Consider the following 22,625-nt stretch of genomic DNA (forward strand, 5'->3'; position numbering starts at 1 on the left):
AAAATTCTTTCTTAGATTTTTCAGAAGTTATATATTAGGGCTCCATGGAGCAGAAGTGGCCTATGTGTAAAAAAGAAAGACAGCAAAGAGCCTTGATTTCATCGACTGTACTCTTACGAGTTCTTGTTGTCTACCTTTATTGCTGTTCTGGTCTTTGACTGAAATAAATATTGATTGATTGTTAAGACAAGCCTTTCTCACCTGAAGTTCCAGGCATTGGAGACTGGTCAACAGCAGATATCTCTGTAGTAGCACAAGCTGCCATTAGTACTGGCAGATTCAAAATTTGGGTTGTTCCACAGTTGGTCCTTGACTGCATAAGGAAAGTCCAGCAGAGATCTACTGGGCCTGCATAGACCCACTCTCTTGGAGTCCTTTACATTGTTGATCTAGAAAACAGGAAGACCTTGAGGAAGGGCCCCATTGCTGGTCATAGAAAGTAGGTAGAGGCTATTGTGACAGGGCTCTCCTGCCTGAGACATGAGGCATAGGAGACTGGCGCAGACCTGAGGCTTTGAGTAATTTTGCAGCTGGCCGCTGACTGTGCTGGAAAAGCCTACCAGAGTTCTACTGGGTCCAGAGAACCATGAGGAGATTGCAGTGGGTGGCCTTCCCCATACAGACTTGGGGTTTCCAAGCCTACTGGAAGTGAGCTGAAGGTGTGATCACCATTGAGAGACGTAGAGGCAGTGGGATAAGGATCTCCAATGTTTACTAGGGGAAGAAAAAGAAGAAGAAGAGATTGGATTTATACCTTGCCCTTCACTGCCCAAAAGAGTCTCAGAGCCGTATACAATCTCCTTCCCCTTCCCCTCCCCACGATAGACACCCTGTGAGGTAGGTGGGACTGAGAGACCTCTCCCATAACTTCTCTTGAGCAGTACAGCTCTGAGAGAACTTATGGCTGACCCAGTGTCCCATCAGCAAGTGCATGTGGAGGAGTGGGGAATCAAACCCGGTTCTCCCATATCAGTGCTCCCATCACTAGTCAAAATATATGTTCCCTTTCTCCCACACCACTCATGTCAGGCTTAGGTTTGGGAATGGCAGAGCTCCATTCAATCAGTTCTGATAAAGAGGAAGAGGAATGCTCAGAAAATTCTTCTAGGCCTTTCCCACTGGGTCATTTCTGGAGAATTAGAAAGGTATCTCTTCCTTCTCTTAACTATCAGTTGGATACAATACAAAAACCTAGATCATCAGCTTCAACCAGTTTAGATAATAGAGGTTTTAAGAGACCTCAGAGAGAGAGGTTTTAAGGGTCCTTATTTTGTCACTTCCCTGAATTCCTTGATTACATGCTAAAGGCAGAATGGGCTGTTCCAGGCAATGGCACTTTCTTGCAGGCATAGGAAAAAAGGTCCTGTGGAAGACCGCAGGTCCCTCTGCTAGATGTCCAGTAGTAGTCTTACATTCAGGAGCAGTTTTGCCTAACGATGTTATTTATTTATTATTTATTACATTTGATTTATATCCCGCCCTCTCTGCAGGCGGACTCAGGGCGGCTCACAGTATCTACACAATTAAACAAATAAAATATATAAAACCATAATTTACATTTTCAGTTTAAAAACGTATTACAATTCGAGATGTGGCCAGCGTGTCTAAAGATTCAGTGGATGATGATGAGACAGCCCTAGGTAATCCCCTGAAGGTAGCCTCTTTGATAATCTGAGCCCCTGCTGTGCTCTGAAATTTTTCCATGGCCAACATGGTTTGGGCTGATGATCAGTGTTCTCTCTAAGCTTGGGGTAGCTAAACTGTGACTTGGAAGCCACATGTGGCTCTTTCACATATAAAGTGTGGCTCTCGAAGCCCCACTGCCCCATCAGCCAGCTTGAAGAAGGCATTTGTCTCTTTAAATCACTTCAAGCCAAGCCAGCCGGCGGTAGCTTGGAAAATACATTTTAGGTTTAAGTTGCTTTCTTTTCTCCTCCCTCCCCATCTCCCATCTATTCCTCCTTTCCTTGTGGCTCTCAAACATCTGATGCTCATGTCTTGCAGCTCTTAAGTGTCTGGCATTTATTCTTTATGGCTCTTACATTAAGCAAGTTTGGCCACCCCTGCTCTAACCTGTGTACATGAACAGCAGGAAGCCCTGCTTGGTAGCAATCTGGAACCATGCAGGGTGTTGCACTGCCATTGCCAATTTTAAGTTTACAGTAGTTATGTTGTGCTCAGGATGTGAACTGCTCCACTAAGCAGGGGGAAAAATTAGAAAGAACATTGCTGAAAACCTCCTTCAGGAGGCAGCACTGACCCCTTGACACTTAAGAGATCCATCCTAAAGATTAAAAGAGCTGCAGAATTTTCAGAAGATGCATCCCAAGAAGCCATGCAGTTTGGTGCCAGAGCACAGGCCACCAATATAGTAGTTAGAAGGAACATGGTTAGAGCATTGGAAAATGGACCCTTTGTCTATTTCAGATTTGTCCACATTAAAAAAGAAACCTCTCAAAAATGGGAGCAGAAGGATTTTAGGAACCCCTTCACCTTTGGCTGTAGGTCCAGATTCCAGCAGAGAGAGTTCCCTCCTAACAAACAGGACAGGAACCAATAAAACAAGACTGACCACCTGACTATTTGGTTGGGGATCAACTCTAGCAGTTTCTCCACATCTGGATGGAGTCTGTGACCGACCAGTGGGCTTTCTCCATCATCTGGAGGGGACACAGGATAGAATTCCCCCAGACACATTGCTTTTATGCTTCCCCCTTCCCAAGACATGACCTATTCAACATTTAGTGCACCTAGAGGCAGTGGAACCAGTGCTTTTAGAACAGCATTTCTATTAAATTTATTCCATTCTATTGGTAGTCCAAAAAAGATCCAGGAACTGGAGAGCAATTACACACCAAAGAGAGTTGAAACTGTAAAGAAGCACAATTTCAGGTTTGAATCACAGAGTATTCAACAGGATGATCCCCCTTTGAGATGCTTGTCTGCAAATTCCACTTTCCAGACAGCTCTTCCCTTTTTGATTTTCAAGGCCAGCATTTCCAATCCAAGGCCTTACCCTTTAGGCTGACATAATCTCCAAGGGTGTTTACTAAGGTACTGGTAGTCCTACCTATGACAGCAAGGAATCTACCTCTATCCTTACCTGGATAATACCTTCCATAGAGCCAAAGAGGCAGAAGAGGTGAGCTAGGACACCAAGTCCACTATGCAATCTCTTCAGGCACATGGCTGCCTGATAATGTGTTTTTAAAAAGTCATCTCACACCTTCCAGGGGCATTGTCCATTTAGGGGCCAGGATTCAGACAAGGATGGCCAGAGCTTTTCTATCTTCAAAAAAGAGGTAAAATTGTTGGAAGGGGGAAAGAAACATGGCAGAGGTCAGTGGACTTCATGCATCGATTGACAGTACTGGGGCTGATGATGTAGTCCATAGACTTGATTCCTTGGGCCCACTTTCATGCCAGGCCTTTACAATGGACCCTTCTTCCTTATCAGAGGGGGACACACAGACACACACGGAGCATGAATAAGTCAAGATACTGCTTCTCTGAAGAAGTCACTAAGCTAGTGGTCTTCATGACCAAATCTGATGTGAGTCAGTTTCCTCCAGCCTCCTTATCTGATGGTTTTTATAGACACCAGCAGAATGGAACACACTGGAAGGATCAGATTGCCCAAGGCAGATGGAGCCCATTGGAAGAAATGAAGAATATGAACTGGCTGGAACATGGGGCAATCAGACTAGCACTGATTGCCTTCCAGAACCTATTGAGGAACAAGTATGTGCTAGTGCTCACAGTCAGTACTGTGACCAAGGTGTGCATCAGTTGGCAAGAAGGCACCACATCATTGGTGATCCTCCAGGAGTACAAAACCCTGTTCCATTGAAGAGAGAAAAATTTGGCAGATCTGAAAGCAGACCATCTGTACAGTGTTAAAAGCCTCCAAGATTGCTAGCTGAGCAGAAATTATTTAGATCCAGGAGAATGGAGTCTAAACAAAACGTTATTTTGGCAAAATTAAACTTTGTTTCAGGATTACTATCTTGGATCTTTTAATAACATTGAACAATAATCAAGTTACCAGGTTTCAGTTTCTATGATCCCAGGGCAGAGGGCAAGGATGCATGCACTTTCAGTTGACCCAGTGGTCTGCTGTATGCCTTCCTTCTGACCACACTAATAAGCTGAGGTCTGAACAGAAGGTGACAGAGGTGATGTCAATAACTCCCTTCTGGTGCAGAGGTTTTTGGGCCTCAGAGCTAGTGAAGATGTCAGTATCTCCACTGTGGAGGTTGCCAAGCAGATGGGTTCTCCTTGTGCAAGAATCAGTTCACCACCCAGGCCCTATTTGACTCCAGCTGACAGCTTAGAGATTGAACTGGCAGATTTAGAAGGATTGGCTTTGCAGGTTAAGTAGATGACATCATGGAGCAGTCCAGAAAACCTGCTTCCAGTTGTCTTTATAATAATATATAGCAGACATTCAAAAGTTGGCCAGGACCAAAAAGCTGGATCCAGTGAAACCTACTTTAAAAAGATAGTTCCCTTTCTGCACGAAAGTTGGAATCAGGTTCCAAAAGTGCATACCTTAGTCAGGTTGCAGCACTGGCAGCTATGCAGGACCGCAAAAGAAGGTGTAATTTTTTTCCTCGGGTGCATGAGGCTTTTTTTCCAAGGAACCATGTGGTTGACCCCTCCCATTAGGTATAATCCTTGACCAAAACTCCATTTGATCCTTTCAAATAATCAGAATCTAAAGTTTTCTTCTTGGAAGATGTCTTTCTTCTTGCAGAGATCTCTTCCGCAAGAAGGATTTCTGAATTAGGGGTTTTACTAGCCAGGAAGGAATTGTGTTTATTTCACAAGGTCTTGGTATTACTCAGGAGGGATCCTTTCTTTGTTCCAAAAGTATTTACCGCTTATGTTAACTCAGAGTTGCTACTAGCACCCTGTTGTCCTACACCATGTTATCCCAAAGAAAGAGTCTGGCACAAACTAGATGTGTGCAGGGCTCTGTGTGTCTTCTTAGATAGGATGGTGTAGATTAGGCTAAAGGATTTTCTGTCTGCTTCTCACAGCCTTTAGGGAAAAGGGTCTCAAACCGTGTATCTGAAAGGCATATGAAGTGTGGGCCCACATTCGGCCATTGCTCTCCAACTGCACTAGCTACTGATTGAGTACTGGACTTGTTTCAAGGTTTTGGTATTAACCTTTTAAAGCCTTATGTGGTCTGGGACCAACATATCTGAGGGACCGCCTCTCGCTATATGTGCTTCAGAGGGCCTTGCGCTTTATGGATCAAGATCTTCCGGTTGTCTCTGGCTCAAAGGATGTCTGTTTAGCCTTGACCAGGGCCAGGGCTTTCTTGGCCTTGGCCCTGACCTGATGGAATATGCTTCTGGCAGAGATCGGGGCCATGCAGGATTTATTGACATTCTGCAGGGCCTGTAAAACAGCTGTTTTGCCAGGCCTTTTGGTTAAGGCAACCGGGTGTCCAGGAAGATGCTGCTGATACATACATGCTGCTGTATGTAGCCCAGTTTATGAAGTTGGAGACCAATTAAGTCCAGCTGGAAACCCTGTGTTTTAAATGACTGTATACTGTTTTATTGAAGTGACTTGTTTATATAAATTCATTTTATATGTTTATTTCATACCATGATCTGCCCTGAGTCCACTTGTGAGGAGGGCAGAATATAAATTTGAATAATAATAAATAAATATCTCCAAAGAATGTTATGCCCCACTCCACCAGATCTGTAGCAACATCAGTGACCTTTTCCGCTGGGGGTCTGGTGGAAGAAATCTGTAGAGTTGCAACCTGGTCCTCCTTTTATACCTGTTTGAGACACTATATGTGGGACCAGTTAAAATCTGCAGAAAGGTGTGCAACATAGTGGTGGAATAGATTAAAAATAAAAAGAGGATCTCACCCAGGTTGTAGCTTGGGCATATAACCAGTTTGGATGACATCCCCCACTGAAGGAGAACCAAATATTGGAACTTACCTGAAGGTTTCTTTTCTTCAGTGGGGCAAGTCATCTGTATACACTCCACTGCAAAAAATAAAATAATAAAAATAAAATAAAAAATCTAGTTAGACCCAAAATCTGTTATGGAGCTGGACTATACTGAAACTAGAGAGACATAAATTTACATAGCCCTGCCTGGAGTGAAGGGAGGTGTGGCCTAACGAGTTTGGATGACTTCACCCCACTGAAGAGAATAAACCTTCAGATAAGTTCCAGTGTTTTGTTTCTTGCTGCTTTTCTAATTATGTACATTGCAAAACTTTTCCCTCCAATAACTTTGCTGTGATTTCCCAGGGCTATTTTTAGAAAAAACAATACCATATACAGTTAAATTGTAGGGAAGTGAAAACTTCTTAACTGAGCTGTTAACTTTTAGATGAAGAACCTGGGAGTGGAATGCTAACTAGGGACAACCAAAGCTGGGAAACAAAGTGAGCTGCCAGCAGTAACAGATCCTTGTTCTTTTGCTTGATCACATAAAAATGAGCTGCTGCTGACATATGGTACTATGTGAGCAATATAAGCCTTTGTGTAGACTATGAACAATAGTGTAGGAAGGTTGTTAGCAGCAAAATTACAGAATTCTAGAAATATAAAGAATTTAAAATGCATACATCTGTTTGTACTGAGGTCAGGCTTTTCACACTAGCAGTCATGTTAATTCAAGTTTTAAAGGAAATATAGAGCAGAGAGGATCAACACAAACTGTACAGTGGAATGCTTGTTTGAGCTACCCCTGCCATAAGCTTCTGATATCCAACCTGAAGTAAATGTCTTTTGGCTTCCAGTGATGATCAGTTGGAATGTGAAGATAAAATCCAAAAGGGGCTGAGATGAGCTCTTCTTGTCACTTTAGCCTCAGTCTTTCTTGCTTTCACAGCCACCAGTTTCTCTCTGCTTTTTAAAATGCTTTTATGTTCTTTATACAGCCAACAACGTTTCGAATTGAACTGGATCCTGACAAGCATAATCCACAAATCAACAGAGCCCAATAAAAATAAACTTCAAACATACAAGTATTCACCCTTAACTGTTTTGTGGTTTGCCACCAATAAAAGCATTTTCCCTTGCAATTCTGTCTATTTTGGGATTTATATGCTGCCCTTCCCTAAGGTTTGGGGGACTAAAAAGTACTCTGCTAAAAATCAAAATCAAGTAAAATATAAACAAAATCCCATTGCTAGTTAAAATTGAGCTGCGTTTTGAAATACAGTTCCAAACTTCAGAATCTTGGTATTTTCTTAGATTGTGTACCATGTTTTCTGGGTAATCCCATGCTGCTGCTAAGCCATTAAACTGGTGGTGGCTGCAACACCAAGGATACCAAAAGGTATAACAGCCTTGGATCCTACCTAAATTTTTGCAGGAGCAAGAAAGGTGATTTTCACAGATTCCTCCATTCTGCAGAAGACCTCTCATCCACTGCCCTCAGAAGTAGTGTACTGGGGGATGTTGTAAAAAAAAAAAAATTGCCCTCCTACATCCATGGCAATTTAGGGAGAATGCAGGCCAATCTCTATTTTGTGTAATTTCAGAGCCATCTGGAAAGTGCAACAATAGCTGCAGTGTATGTGTAGCAACCCTAACAACATTCCTTTTAATGTCTACGCTTTATATACCGCAGTGACATGCTATGGACTTTCAAGTTAGTAATTTTCCATTGTGGCCCGAGAGGTATGGAGGTGTGTGTCCATCATCCAGTAGCAGTGTTTGTAACTTATACCACTTTTATGGGCATAATGTTATGTCAAAACATGGGATGGAAATCTACCCTGAATGAGCATAGGATTCCTCCTGTGCTCCTCTCCTCCTCCATGTCTTCATCAATTAATTTTGCTGCTATGCCAGCATAGATGCCCTGTGCTGGTGGAACTTTGTGCTGTGCCAGATTTTGGATGATCTTGTCCCCTCCTAATAGATATGAGGACAAATGCATAGTTATTGTGTGAGGGTTTTTTTAAAAAAAATTTCTAGGCAGTTACCATCATTTTGTTAGGAACAGAATGTTGTTTACTGGGCTTTTGCCCAAGACTGAAACTGGGTTAATGCTAAAGGTGTGTGGCTGATTCTATTATATGTTCTCTGAATGTTCTGTGCCTATCACTTTCATTACTTGGTATTTTGTGTAGCTTCAAATTGTGTTTCTTCTCTCTCTCTAGGTTATTTCATTCCTGGCTGCAGTACTAAATAAAAAAGGGACACGTGCAGATATTGAAAACAACATGCCTGAATTTTTGTTAAGAACAATAAAAAAAGAAGTGCCAAGTGTTCCAAAGAATGTAAATTCTTGATTTTAGACATACTTATAATGGTCATCTTGCAGATATGAAACTCATTTTAAAATAGGAATATGTTAGATTATTTGGATCCCAACAGCAGTATGCACAATTAAGAATCAGGAGGAGGGTTGGCTGGGAGTTGGTGTGAACCTCTAGAGTTCCTGTTATAACTGCTGGAACCTGAACTGGCTCATTCAGTAGCTTGAGAGGAAGAAGGGCTTGTAAAAACAGTTTTAAAAAGTCTTTGCATTTACCAGACCAGAATTTGTGCCCTCCTTCTGTGTGCCCAAAAGCTCCTGAATGATTTGGGTAGTCTTCAGATTTTTAGAATCCATCAGCCCCATTTAAGTAGCAATTGAAGGATGGGCTCTTGCTACTGCATTATTATGCAAAGTCAGAAGAGTCCCTCATCTTGCTGTTTCTGTGCTGAAATTCATTGGCACCTAATTGGCATTGAATAAGTACACATATTTCAGTGAGAATTACTTCCATGTAAAATGGAAGTTTAGAACTGGCATAAAAATAAAATGTGATCTAAAGCATTATGCAATCTCGAATAAAAATAATAGCAGGCGCAGGGCTTAGTAAGAAGAGATCCTGTGGAGAGCCACAAAAATACACACCACACAACGGTAGTGGAATAAAACCAGGCAACAACTTTTATTGATTTCAGACCAAGGAGCACTGGTGAAGCATGAGGATAGATCGTGGAAAATTGAGCGACCTGCCTGCTGCCCAATAACTACATCCCTTAGCCCATCTGCTGGGGAAACCTAAGAGTGACAAATATTACTGGTATTGTAAGGTTGGCTTCTGATGAGTGGTACCAATTTGACATTTGGGGATGAGCCTCGGCACAGAGTCCCCAAGCTGGGCCTACCACATGGTGGTTCAAACCCCCAGACCCCTTAAGGGGGTCCCCAAAAAGGGGGAGGCAGACATGCAAGGCCATCTCCCCCAAGATGTGCAAAACCACCAGCTGTGACAGCAAAAATATTTTAAAACCCCTAAACACAGGAGGTTTAGGTGGTGATTGCATAAAAATTGCACTGCTGGACCTCACCGGCAGTGCTGCTTACCCAGCTGACATGGAACTGGCCAATGCGGTTGCCCAAGGCTCTTGCCTCTGCTGGCCATTAACCCAGTATGGGGGTGGGGGAACGACAAGGCCTCCTCCAAACTTCTGCCCACATAGAAATCCAACCTTTCAGGTTAGTCTCAGCCACATTTGTAGAAAATGTTTGTAGTCTGCAAAGCTGTATAGCTCTATAGAGGTTTAATTCTTTCTACAGTGAAAGAGCTATAAAAACTAATTTAGTGGTTAATTAAAAGTGATTAATTATGTAAGTGGTTAGAAAGGCCCCAGGAACAGATCTTTCAAACATGCCAAACCTGGAAGTTAGGATTATATACAAGGGATTTCATTATTCTGCATGGCATAGCACAGGAGAATATAAACTTTGGTATTGCTTCTGGTTTTTGTCCAATACAACTCATTATCTGCTACATTATTAGCGGAATGTGTTGTATGCAGCAAGTATTGTCTTACTGTGATTTAGCCTAGCCAATTCTTTTTCCATTTAATTTTGACGTAAAACCGAAAATGGCATCAATAGTCCTTATGTCTGTGTTGATACCTATTGTTCTGTGACCTTGCTGGCCCAAGCATGGCTGCTGTGCATTTGTAATTCAACCTGATGTTGAAATTTGCAACACTGAAGCGTCTTTTGTGGCTGCTAGGATCTTTTAGCCAACCTGTATTTTCACTAGTGTTCCCTCTAAGCTGAATTAGTGTGAGCTAGCTCACTGTTTTTTGGCCTCCAGCTCACACATTTTTGTCTTAGCTCAGGAAAAAATAGCCCCAGAGCAACCTAATTTATGCAGTCGCTCACAACTTTAATGCCAGTAGCTCACAAAGTAGAATTTTTGCTCACAAGACTCAACAGTTTAGGGGGGGAACCTTGGTTATCACTGATTATTTGATGAGATGATTTTGATTACTGTTGTCCTGTTGATTTCAAAATGCATGTTTTAGATAACATAGTGATTTGGGGAAAGGATGAGCCAATAGGTGTTTATCCTTTAAAAGCTTTCAGAAGCTGTTTTGACAGCTACTTCCTCTTTCTGGAAAATGTTCTCAGTTTGGATAACAGTTCCCCTCATTTTTATTGTATGTATTTAATGATGACTGGATTATGTGTAGTTTTTCACTTGCCCAACAAGGGCTTAATACACTTCCTGATTAGTTACCTCTATGGGATTGCAGAATTGGAGTTGTGGGAGAGGTATTCAGTAACCAACAGGCCACAATATAAGGCTGCTTGGCTGCATTTGCTCTTATGACATGTTATGCATACTACCTTAAATGTATATTATCTCCTTTGTTTGTGAAACAAATTCCCATTTTTGTTTTTTTGCCATCAAGTCCCATCCAACTTATGGTGGCTCCAAAGGGTTTTCAATGCAAGCAATGCTTAAAATTGTTTTGCTATTGCCTGCATCTATGTAATAACCCTTGACTTCTGTGATGGTCTCCCATCTGAATCCTAACCAGGGCTAACTCTGGTTAGCCTCTGAGATCTGACATAATTACCACATTTCAGTGAGTTTGAAGAGTTCAGTTTTTTGCTCAGCTTTTTCTTCCCGCATCCTGCTCAGCCAATTGAAAGTAAGATTCCAATATCTGTAATGGAATAAAACAGCATGCAAATTTTGCACCTAAAGGCATTTCATTCAGCATCAATATCATGTGTTCTTTGTTTTTAGACTTTCCTGATTGTGACCCCTCTTTCTGTGCTGTATAATTGGAAAGAAGAATTGGACACTTGGGGTTATTTCAGGGTTATAGTTTTATATGGCAGTAGAAAGGACTATGAGCTGAGTCGAATCAAACAGGGGAAATGTGAAATTGTGCTAACTACATATAAGACTCTTCACCAATGTTTGGATGAGCTCAACAGGTAAATGAATTGTGCAATTTTTATTAACAAGGTCAGTGTTTATTCCAATCATGATTGAATATTAGTTATAATCAGGGCTGTGAACCTTGGAAATCTTCTAGCAAGATTTTAGAGGAGATGTGTGGAATGTGTACCTAAAGGCCTGAATCGTTCACTTACAAAAACAACCTCCTTGAACTCAGTGGGATTTACTTCCAGTTAAATATGTTTCGATTTGAAAATGTCTACACACACACCAGTATTCAGTGTAATATTTTGTTAAAAGGACATTTGTTTCTGTACAGCAGCTATAATTTCAGGATCTCCTCTTTTCTATATAAAGGATTCTAACTTTGTACTATCTTAACCACTGCCCACAAGCTATATATAGCACTGTACCCCATTTCATCATCTGACAAAGTGTGCATGCACACGAAAGCTTACATTCTCAAAAAAATGTTGTTGGTCTTAAAGATGCATTTCCCTGATGTCTTTGGAGGAAGGGTGGGATAAAATGTATTAAATTAAGTAACTCAGAGGTAAATGCTGCCTGAATAGGAAATAATATATTGTATTTAACTTCTTCTGCAGCCCTGATGTTGGGCCATGGAACCAGTTTCTTTGATGGTTGAAATGGAGAATTTTATGTGTACATTCAACAAAAAAGCCTTAAGAAGTGGTAAAAGGCAAACAATGCATTATACAAAGGCAAAAATGTCCTTTTTGTGTTTCATTGGTTATGAGTTGGCTCTAACATTCATTCTCTACTGATGGAAGATCATGTTTGCTGGCTGGGGAGAAGGTGATTTTTGCACATTCTTCCTTCCCACAGTATACCTCAACATAGCTACTACTACTGATTCTACATTTGGCCCAAGCATAGAGACAAATGTTTTGGGGAGCAGTGCATGTGAACTATATACACTGGATCCAGTTGTATGTTTGGTAGATAGTCACTATTTCCTGTTGCTTTGCAGCCTGAAGTGGTCAGCTGTCATTGTAGATGAAGTACACAGAATCAAGAATCCAAAGGCCCAAGTAACTAAAACCATGAAGATGCTAACATGTAACATTCGGATAGGACTCACTGGGACAATTCTACAGAACAACATGAAAGAACTTTGGTGTGTCATGGACTGGTAATTTACTTTTAATGAATGCTTTTGACTCAGAGGGTCATTTTGTGTAATCACATATTAAACGATACTCACTTGTATGTAACACATAACATGATGTAGCAATGGTATATTTGTACACACAAATTCTATAGTTACATTTGTCTGGAAATTGTAACTAAAGTGTAGCTCACTTTCATAACTACATGAGGTTATAGATATGCTGTATGTCTCTGTGTAATATTAGCCCATAGCTAATAAATTAGGGTGGTAAGGATATACTGTTTAACAGTACCAGGAAACTTAAAGGATGACAATAATTCTGTCATTTCCACTCCCCCCCCCCTCTCTTGAAGGGCTGTTCCAGGACTTTTGGGTAGTGAAGCAAGGTTCAAGAAGGAGTTTTCTGATCCAGTAGAGCATGGCCAAAGGCACACGGCAACTAAAAGAGAATTAGCAACAGGTCGAAAGGCAATGCAGAGGCTGGCTCAGAAAATGCATGCCTACTTCTTAAGGCGTACAAAGTCTCTCATTAACAACCAATTACCCAGGAAGGAAGACAGAGTAAGAACTATCATTTACAATAAATTAAATTGGTTCATGATTTGTTGTAATTTGGACTTTGTTGAAATGTATGTGGAAGGCATTGAGGTTTCTTTCTTTGCATGTAATGCGTGCTTACAGCTCTTACTGTCACAGTGTGTACCTAGTGGGGACAATCAGGAACCAGAATTTAAATTTGCTAGCACTATCTGCATTAACAAAGGGATTCGTCTGGGGAAAGACTGGATCGTTTCCCCAGTTTGTTCCTTATGAATTGGAGGAATTTTGTAAGGAACTGGTATAAGAATTCCTTACACTTCTGCCCACTGGAGAACATTGTTTAATGTTTTCTGTTAAACTGAGTCTTCCTCTGTGGGTGCAGCACAAAAATGATCCCAAATAAAGTTCTGAAGCCTTGCTGCCTCCTGTCCACATGCAGTAGACTGCCATGCATGGAGTTACTGGGTGTAGCCTGCATTTTGACTGCATAGAGAGCAGCAAGGGGAAGAAACTTCCCCTCTGTAACATTTCTTGGCCTGTACTGTTTTTCTGTTGGATGTTGTCACTGGCCATTCATCTTCATGGCTTCTGTGCAGACACATGTGGGACTGCATAATTGCCCATCTGCTGCAGAGAGGAGATTCCAGGCTTATATTAGAAATTTCTAGGCTCTAGGAGTGCTCCCCCTCCCCTCTGTCTGACTGGCTCTTTATAGACTATTACTGGGGATAACTGGCTGCGAATTTGAAGTTTGCACTAGACAACCTGCTTGGACCTAGGTTCCCTTATAAACTGGGGGAGATTGTGCCTAAATCCTGTCCCGTCTGTTGGATTTATTGGGGCATATATAGATTCCAACAAAGGGAAGTCATACCTGTTCCCTCGAAGGGTAGATACTGTGAAAGCTCTGGCAAGAAGGTTCCTGTCCAACAGGTTCCAGGTGCATACAAAGACTTCCAGGCTATATGGCCTCTACTATTGCAGTGGTTCCATATCCACAACTGCACATGAGGCAACTGCAGAACCAGTTTATTAGAAACCTTGATCCCACTTCTGAACCCCCGAGAAAGAAATTATCAATACTAAGACCATTCTGATGTCTCTTATCTGTTGGTCTACCTCAAAGAACCTGCTTGAGAGTCCAGCCCCATGACATACAAATATTCACAGATGCTTCCCTCATCAGCTAGGGAGCACATTGTCAAAGGCTAGAGGTGAGGAGTGTGTGGTCTGAGAAGGAATCTAACCTTCGTATTAACCCACTAGAGTTGAGGGCTATCAAGCATACTCTCATTTCTTTTATGGAGATCACCAGAGGATGCACATTCTGATAGAGACAGACAACGTCACTGCACAGTGTTATATAAATAAATAGGAAGACAAAGCTTCCATCCACCTTTGCAGAAAGGCCACACTCATCTGGCAATGGGCAATAAGGCACAAGGTGCAGCTAACAGCCATAAGCATAGTCAGCTTAGACAACACTCTAGCAGACAGGCTGAGCAGAGACACAAGCACAGAACAAGAGTGGTTCATAACAGACCACTACCTGTCCCCAATTTTCAGGACATTGGGAACTCCCAAGCAATGTTCTCTCTAAGCTGTGGAATCTTATGAGCAAAAATTCTGCTTTTTGAGCTACTGACATCAAGTTGTGAGTGAGTGATTTAGCTACTGCATAAATTAGTTTCCTCTGGGGCCATTCTTCCTGAGCTAAGACAAAAATGTGTGAGCCAGAGGCTAAAAAAACTGTGAGCTGGCACACACTAACTCAGCTTAGAGGGAACACTGCTCCCAAGATAAACCTTTGTGCATCCTGGACAACAGAAAATGCCACCTCTTTTGTTTGAGATCAACCACAGACAAAGGTTCAAAGGGGGATGTTTTCCAGCTGCTTTTAAAAAAAATAATAAACTTTATTGAATGTTTATCAATACAGCGATGACATGTCCATACATTTTACAAAGACAAGATCAGTCTAATGTTAATTACAACTTTTGGAATTCTACACAGTAATATCAAAGATAAAGGCAGAGCAAACCTTATGTGTTCTGGCCTCTTATTGACCCAAAAGGGTGTGGTTTCCCACTCTGTGGAAGTTAGCCAGAGGTACATGACACTGCCTCCCAACAAATGACTTCCTGTGGGCAGGCCAGTATGTCACCCAGAGGTAATGGCACTACAACTAACAGCCTGGTTGATCCAACAGTAGAGAAATTCTCCCAAAGAGGGAGGTCATAATAGATTCTTGTAAATCTACAGCAGTCATATAAATGGAAGAGGTTCATGATATGGGCTGATGCACAGGGACTGGAGAAGAAGAAGAAGATATTGGATTTCTATCCCGCCCTCCACTCCGAAGAGTCTCAGAGCGGCTCACAATCTCTTTTACCTTCCTCCCCCACAACAGACACCCTGTGAGGTGGGTGGGGCTGGAGAAGGCTCTCACAGCAGCTGCCCTTTCAAGGACAACCTCTACCAGAGCTATGGCTGACCCAAGGCCATCTCAGCAGGTGCAAGTGGAGGAGTGGGGAATCAAACCCGGTTCTCCCAGATAAGAGTCCGCACACTTAACCACTACACCAAACTGGCTCTCCAGTTTGAATCTCTTGTGACTTAGAAAAAATATTTTATTAACCTACTAGAGTTAAAAGATAGTGGTTTAGCATTATCATCAATAAAAGTTCATATTGCTGCCATTTTGGCTCACCTTGGCTTGGTCAAAGGTCAATCAGTTTTTTCCATCCGATTCCAAGAGTGATTAATGTGACTGATTAAAAGAGTGATTAACATGAGTGATTAAAAGATGGATTAACATGTTTCCACCTGTGGTTCCTCCCATGCTGTAATGGAGTTTGTCATTAGTTTTATCCAAGTTAATGTATAAATCTTTTGAGCCAATAGCTACTGCTGAGTTGTTGCTTATTTTGTACAAAACCATGTTCTTGATGGCAGTCACATCTGCCAGAAGGGTAGGAGAGTTACATGCACTTAGCTGTGATCCACCCCTTATAAAATTTCATGCAAACAAGGTTGTACTCAGACCCAATGTGGAGTTCCTTCCCAAGGTAGTGTTACACTTTCACCTCAACCAGGACATCAAGCTTCCATTATTTTTCCTTCACCACCATTGCCATCAGAAGAAACATGATACACTTTAGATGTGAGAAGGGCACTCCTTTTTATTTAAAAAGAACACAGGAATTTAGGAAATACATAAATTTGTATATTTTAAGGGCCCCAACACAGGTAATGTGGCTTCATTTCAGTCACTGCCTATATAGGTAGTCTGAGTGGTTAGAACAACCTTGTCCCATCATTCACAAATCTCATTCCATAATAGCTTAGGTGTTGTCAGTAACTTCCAGTCAATATTTGTTCTGGAGGACATTTGCAAAGCAGCAATATAGCCCAGTTCTAAATTTGTCAGACTCTAATCGAAGGATGCAGACTCCAGGAATAAAGCTACAGTGGGCACAGCAGTGCTACAGGCAATCCTTTGTTAATCAGCCCACACCTGCCTTCTCTGGTAAGAGAGCTTGCTGCTCTCTCATGTGGAATTGCACAGAAGCCACAAAGATGAAAACGGGGTTGCACTCACCTGTAGCTATTGTTCATTGACTGGTCTTCTGTGCAGGCACACATCCCTCCCTCCTTTCCCCTTTGTGGGTTGTTCTGTCAACAGGGGCATTCTCATAGTGGCAAAGAAAACAGAGAGGAGTGCTCTCCCCACCTCTGCCACATGGTCTTTTGGTCAGGAAAAGGGCTGTCTACAGACAGAAGGGAGAGGGAGCATTCCTAGAGTCTAGAAACTTTTAATATAAACTTGGAAGCTCCTCTTCACAGCAGGCCTGCAGTTATGCAGTTCCATGTTGCCTGCATAGAAGACCACTTAATGAACAAAGGTTAAGTACAGCCCCATTTCCTTTTCTCTTTGGTTATATTTCTGTCACCAGCACTTGTGAAACACAACTTTGCATACAACATCATCTGCTCCCACTGTTCCATTTTTCTGCTGTTTTTCATACCAGTCCAATGGTTCCTTTCTTGACTACTCTCACCATGGAATTTGCTTTATCTTCACTTTAATTTGGGGGGCATTGATCATCAAATATTTTCCCCACTTGCATGATGAAGAACTTGTCCAGTAGTGATAATTCTGAAACTTCATTTGAATTGTCTCTGAGTGACACTCTCCTCTCTGTTGGAGAGATGTTGGGATTTATTGGGACCAGATGATTCATCTGGCTAAATGCTGCAAGCTTTTCACTGATGTCATCTTTGGCATCCTAAATCCAGAAGCTTTTTAGTCTGTTCCCTGCCAACCTTGCCTCTATCTTTCCTAGATCTCATAGAATAGAAAATATTTATGTTAGATGTTGAATATTTCATATTGTACCCCATGCCTGTTTCTTTTGTTGGTGGAACATCACAAGCCGTTTGTCACTATGCTGTCTCCCTGTGACAATGTTGGTTATGTTAGACCTTTTTGGGAGAATTATATGGGGTCATGGCTAGTTATCAAGATTTGATGGCTAGATATCAGTCTGTCTGGAAGAAATGAATGTTTTCATAGCTAAACATGCTGAAGATAATTCCAAACTAGTAAAGCAGCAGAAGAGAACATTACTGAGTATTCTAGCCTTTGCTTTAGTCCTTTTATCAACATGTGAACTTTGTATTCCATCTTGTAATACTATAGTTGTTAAAGAGTGGAATACAGACTTAACATTTGATGGTTTTGCACTCTTCAGTGCTAAAAATGAGGTTCTCAGGTAAATTAGAAAAGGAAAAACCATTGTTAAGCCAGTAAATGTTTTTGGAATTGGAAAAACCATCATTCTATATTTAGCATCTTTTTATTGTTTCAAACATCAGTATCTACCTCTCCTCACCATGACTCCTGGGGTTCCCTCCCCCACAGTACCTCTTTTCTGTCAGATGGCAGTGGCTGCATACCAGCTCTTCTCTGGGTGGTAATATTCAAAGGCAAAACACAGGGGATATCAACCTTCCCAGTACTCTCAAAAACTATCCAAACATTCATTCTGGCTCACCAGCTTTCCTCTTATGATGGGAATACTCCCATATTCAACTACCATTTTTGCTCCATTTTGTCCTTTCAAAGTGGCAGGTTTCTAGAGAGGAGATACAATTTTTTCCTAAATAAATACCGTTTTGGATCAAATGGGTCCTAAACATTATCAAGCAGGACTATGCTATTGAAATTCACTTTTCCTTCATTCTCAGTATATGATGCCAAGACAGAATCTGCCTTTCCTCATGTCAGAACTGAAGTTACTGCTCCGCAGTGGGGTAATAAAATAGGTAACCCCCTAGGGTTGATATCAAGATTTCTGTTTCTTCATGGCTGAGGTAGGGAGATGGTCATGTTCCATCCTCAGTCCTTGTAGTCTGAACAAATCAGTATCTGAAAATTCCAAGTGGTGTGTTTAAAGGGCACTTCCTACTAGTATGGACTACATGGTAAGTTGTCCTTAAACATGGTAAGCTTACAGGATGTTTCTTCACAGTGGAGGATGGTAAGCAGTGGGGTGCCGCAGGGCTCAGTACTGGGTCCCATGCTCTTTAACTTGTTCATTAATGATCTGGAGTTGGGAGTAAGCAGTGAAGTGGCCAAATTTGCAGATGACACTAAATTGTTCAGGGTGGTGAGAACCAGAGAGGATTGTGAGGAACTCCAAAGGGATCTGTTGAGGCTGGGTGAGTGGACGTCAGTGTGGCAGATGAGGTTCAGTGTGGCCAAGTGCAAAGTAATACACATTGGGGCCAAGAATCTGAGCTACAAATACAAGTTGATGGGGTGTGAACTGGCAGAGACTTACCAAGAGAGAGATCTTGGCGTCGTGGTAGATAACTCACTGAAAATGTCAAGACAGTGTGTGATTGCAATAAAAAAGGCCAACACCATGCTGGGAATTATTAGGAAGGGAATTGAAAACAAATCAGCCAGTATCGTAATGCCCCTGTATAAATCGATGGTGCGGTCTCATTTGGAATAGTGTGTGCAATTCTGGTCACCGCACCTCAAAAAGGATATTATAGCATTGGAAAAAGTGCAGAAAAGGGCAACTAGAATGATTAAAGGTTTGGAACACTTTCCCTATGAAGAAAGGTTAAAATGCTTGGGGCTCTTTAGCTTGGAGAAACGTCGACTGCGGGGTGACATGATAGAGGTTTACAAGATTATGCATGGAATGGAGAAAGTAGAGAAAGAAGTCCTTTTCTCCCTTTCTCCGGTGGTCTGGTCAGTGGGTCGGTCCGACTACTGGGTATAGGCTCCTCCTCCTCATCACAGGGTTGGGTCTTCCAATTGATCCAGAAGGGGGGAGTGGCCTATACCTCCCAGAACTCTCCAGTTTTTTCCCGGCCCTGCATGAAGCAGGATGGCTTTCTTCCAAGCGCCTTTTGGAGAAAAGCGCGGGAGATCCGGACGAAGAGGAAGAACGAAGGCCGGGAGCGTAGGGGTTGGTCCCCAACAAAACCGGCAGAGGGGCAAGCTGTCGGAGGGCTACTCGTGAGTAGACCCGATTATCAGAGATGGCAGAGCCCTCTGGAGCTCCGTTTCCTCGCTGACGCGACAGAAACAGAACAGGAGGAAAGCAGCACAAAGCTGCGTGAGCCCAAAAACTGCAGCGCGGTGAGTCGCCCGGCAGTGGGAAAGGGCCTGGCATGGTCGGGAAGATCGACTAAAGCCCCGGGAAGAGGCATGGTACAGACAGAACTGCCTGGAGCCCAAACTGCGTTGCAGTGAGACGCATGGCAGCGGGGAGAAACCCTTCACGGGGGCCGTTAGTGGGACCGAGGGAAGGGTGGAAGACGCCTTAAGGCATGTTGCCTTCCATTTTAGGCTCTTCGCGCTCTTTTATTTTCCTATTGCCTCTACTTTCACTTTTGTTTCCAGTGACGCAGGGAAGCAACGAAATGGCAGCTAGTTCAAAGAGCAATTCCCCCAGTGAGTTCGACCTGCCTCTTCTGTCAGGAACACTGGCCTCTCAGCAAGAGGCTCAGAACCCTGATCTTTCAGGGGAGGATGCCAAGGCAAATTTGCTGCAATGGCTTAAGCAAGAAATGTTAAAGGAGTTGGGGCAGGACCTCCATCAACACCTGGACTCCCCTGCTTCCTCGACGATGCAAAAGAAACAGGAGGGAAGGAAAAGAGGCAGAGATACCAGCCCTAGTGACTCTCTGGAATGGCGACCTAAGGGCAGGTCTCATTTAGGTTTAGATTCGCCTCTTCTAAGTTTGGCTGAGGAGTCGGAGTGCTCTGATCAACAGTCAGACAGGGAGGAAGGGGAGTTTTCAGAAGAGGAGGAACAGCCTGCTACAGTGCAATCTCGGCTCTTCCCCCTCGAATATTTTCAAAATTGCTCCCTAAGGTTTTAAGGACCCTTAATTTTGTGGCAACTCCTAAAGAAAAGGAGGAACTGGATCCTGACCTTCCCACAGGCTCAGGAGAAATGATGCCAAAACTGAGTAGCTCTCAAACAGGGGTTCCTTTGCCAGCTGCCTTTTTCGCTATGGTTAAGGCAGAGTGGGAACGGCCGGCTAAGCCCAAGGCCACCCAGCAAGTTTTTTCTAAGCTCTATTCCCTAATTCCGTAGGCCACTAAGAGGCTAAAGTTACCAACGGTAGATGACCCTGTAACTAGTCTTATCTCTAATTCGGTCCTGCCCATGGACGCAGATGGTTTACCCAAGGATCCATGTGATAGGAGAATAGAGCAGGCTTTGCGCAAGGAATTTGAGGCATCAGCCTGGGCCATTAATGCAGCCACATCATCCTCATTGTTTGCCAGAGCAATGTGTACTTGGGCTAATAATTTAGCAGCAGCGGATAGTGGAGCTCCTAAGGAGTTCAAGGACGAGCTGAAAAAGATTGCCTTATCTGCTGCCTTTGTGGCAGATGTTTCATTAGATACCATGCAGCAAGCGGCTAGAGCCATGGCCTGTGGCGTGGCGGCTAGACGCAACATTTGGCTTCGAAATTGGGAGGTAGATACTGCAGGCCAGGCTAGGGTGGCAGCGGTACCCTTTAAAGGAGCCTTGTTGTTCGGAGAGGGCCTAGATAGGTATCTCATTGAGAACAGGGATAAAAAGGGTAAGGAGGCAAAACAGAGGAAATCCTTTCTTTCCTTTCGAGATTCCAAAAAGCCTTCTAGACCAGGCTCCTTTCGTTCCTTTAGAGGAAAGTGGCAACAGAAGGGGCGTGATTCTAAACCCTACTATTCTGGAAAGTCAGACCAGAATTCTAAACCCCTCTCAAAAAAAGGGGGATCCCAGTGACTATGCTGGTCACCAGGCGACAGGGAGAATAGGGGGTCGTCTCTCCCTGTTCACAGACACCTGGAATCATTCTATTCAAGACCGGTGGGTACTGGAGGTGGTGGCACAGGGCTACGCCATAGAGTTTCACTCCCTCCCTCCCAACCGCTTTCGTTGGGTCCTGCGGAAGCGGGATTTGGCTGCTCACAGAGCAATGTTGTCAGCCATTCAGCATTTGGTGGATATAGGGGCTGTGGAGTTAGTCCCAACACCCCATCAGGGGTTGGGAGTTTATTCAGTAATTTTTTTAGTGCCAAAGAAGAACGGGGAGTTCAGAACCATCCTGGATCTGAACTGGCTCAACAAATTTGTACAAACGAAGCATTTCAAGATGGAGACCTTATGGTCAGTGTTGCTAGCCATTCAGCCACAGGATTTCTTGGCCTCCTTGGATCTATCCGAGGCTTATTTACATGTTCCCATTCGGGAATCACACAGAAAATTTCTGCATTTCTCCTACGGGGGGAAACATTTTCAGTATCGGGCCCTACCATTCGGTCTGAAGTCCTCTCTCCGGGTGTTTACAAAGATCTTGGTAACGCTGGTGGCGGAGCTGAGACTGCAGGGTGTGGCCTTGTTCCCATATCTGGACGACATTTTGGTGAAGGCGGGGTCATACCAACAATGTCTGAAGGGAATTCGGCAGACTGTGACCATGTTACGTCGTCACGGCTTTGTAGTAAACATGGAAAAGAGCAATCTTCTTCCCTCACAGAGGCTAGTGCGCCTGGGGGTAGAGATAGATACGACCGTGGACAGAGTTTTCTTGACTGTAGAGAAACGGGAGAAGTTCTGCTCCCTATTACAGGGGGTTCTACAACAACGCAGGGTATCGGTTATGTCTCTAGCGCAGTTACTAGGAATGATGGTCTCGTGTCAGGACCTGCTGTTTTGGGCCAGGTTCCACACTCGACCCCTTCAGTTGTTCCTTCGTCCTTTCCAGGACATTATAGGGAACAAAATTCACAAACGTTGTCGCCAGAGGTGACAACCCAGTTACAGTGGTGGCTGGATCCAGTCCGCTTTCTTCCAGGCCATCCACTCCGCGAACCCTAGAGAGTATGTGTGATCACAGACGCCAGTCTATGGGGCTGGGGGGCTCACTCGCAGGATCAAATGATTCAGGGACAATGGGAGCCCCACGAGATGAAGCGCAGTATCAACTTCTTGGAGCTCAGAGTGATTCGTCTAGGGTTGTTAGGTTTGCAGGCAGTCCTGATAGGTCGCCATGTCCTAGGAAAAACGGACAACTCAACAGCCAAGGCGTATGTGAATCGACAAGGAGGAACCCGGGTGAAATCTCTTCACGCCGAGGCGAAGGTTCTTTTCAAGTGGGCGGAAGCCAATCTCCAGTCGATCAAGGCGGTTCATGTTCCCAGAAAGGACAACCTGCTAGCGGATTGGCTCA

The 22,625-nt window shown here is 43.2% G+C and overlaps 1 protein-coding gene across 1 annotated transcript in view; it reads left to right on the plus strand.

The window, feature by feature from the left end:
- ERCC6L2 (ERCC excision repair 6 like 2) overlaps positions 1-22,625 on the plus strand; it is a 97,969-nt gene that overhangs the window by 20,744 nt on the left and 54,600 nt on the right. Inside the window, exons 5-8 of the mRNA XM_060235457.1 lie at positions 8,156-8,275; positions 11,042-11,235; positions 12,192-12,353; positions 12,686-12,893. Of these exons, the coding sequence (XP_060091440.1) occupies positions 8,156-8,275; positions 11,042-11,235; positions 12,192-12,353; positions 12,686-12,893 (684 nt within the window). The remainder of the gene's footprint in view (positions 1-8,155; positions 8,276-11,041; positions 11,236-12,191; positions 12,354-12,685; positions 12,894-22,625) is intronic.

The sequence above is a fragment of the Heteronotia binoei genome, chromosome 4, assembly GCF_032191835.1.
Source record: "Heteronotia binoei isolate CCM8104 ecotype False Entrance Well chromosome 4, APGP_CSIRO_Hbin_v1, whole genome shotgun sequence".
Classification (NCBI taxonomy): domain Eukaryota; kingdom Metazoa; phylum Chordata; class Lepidosauria; order Squamata; family Gekkonidae; genus Heteronotia; species Heteronotia binoei.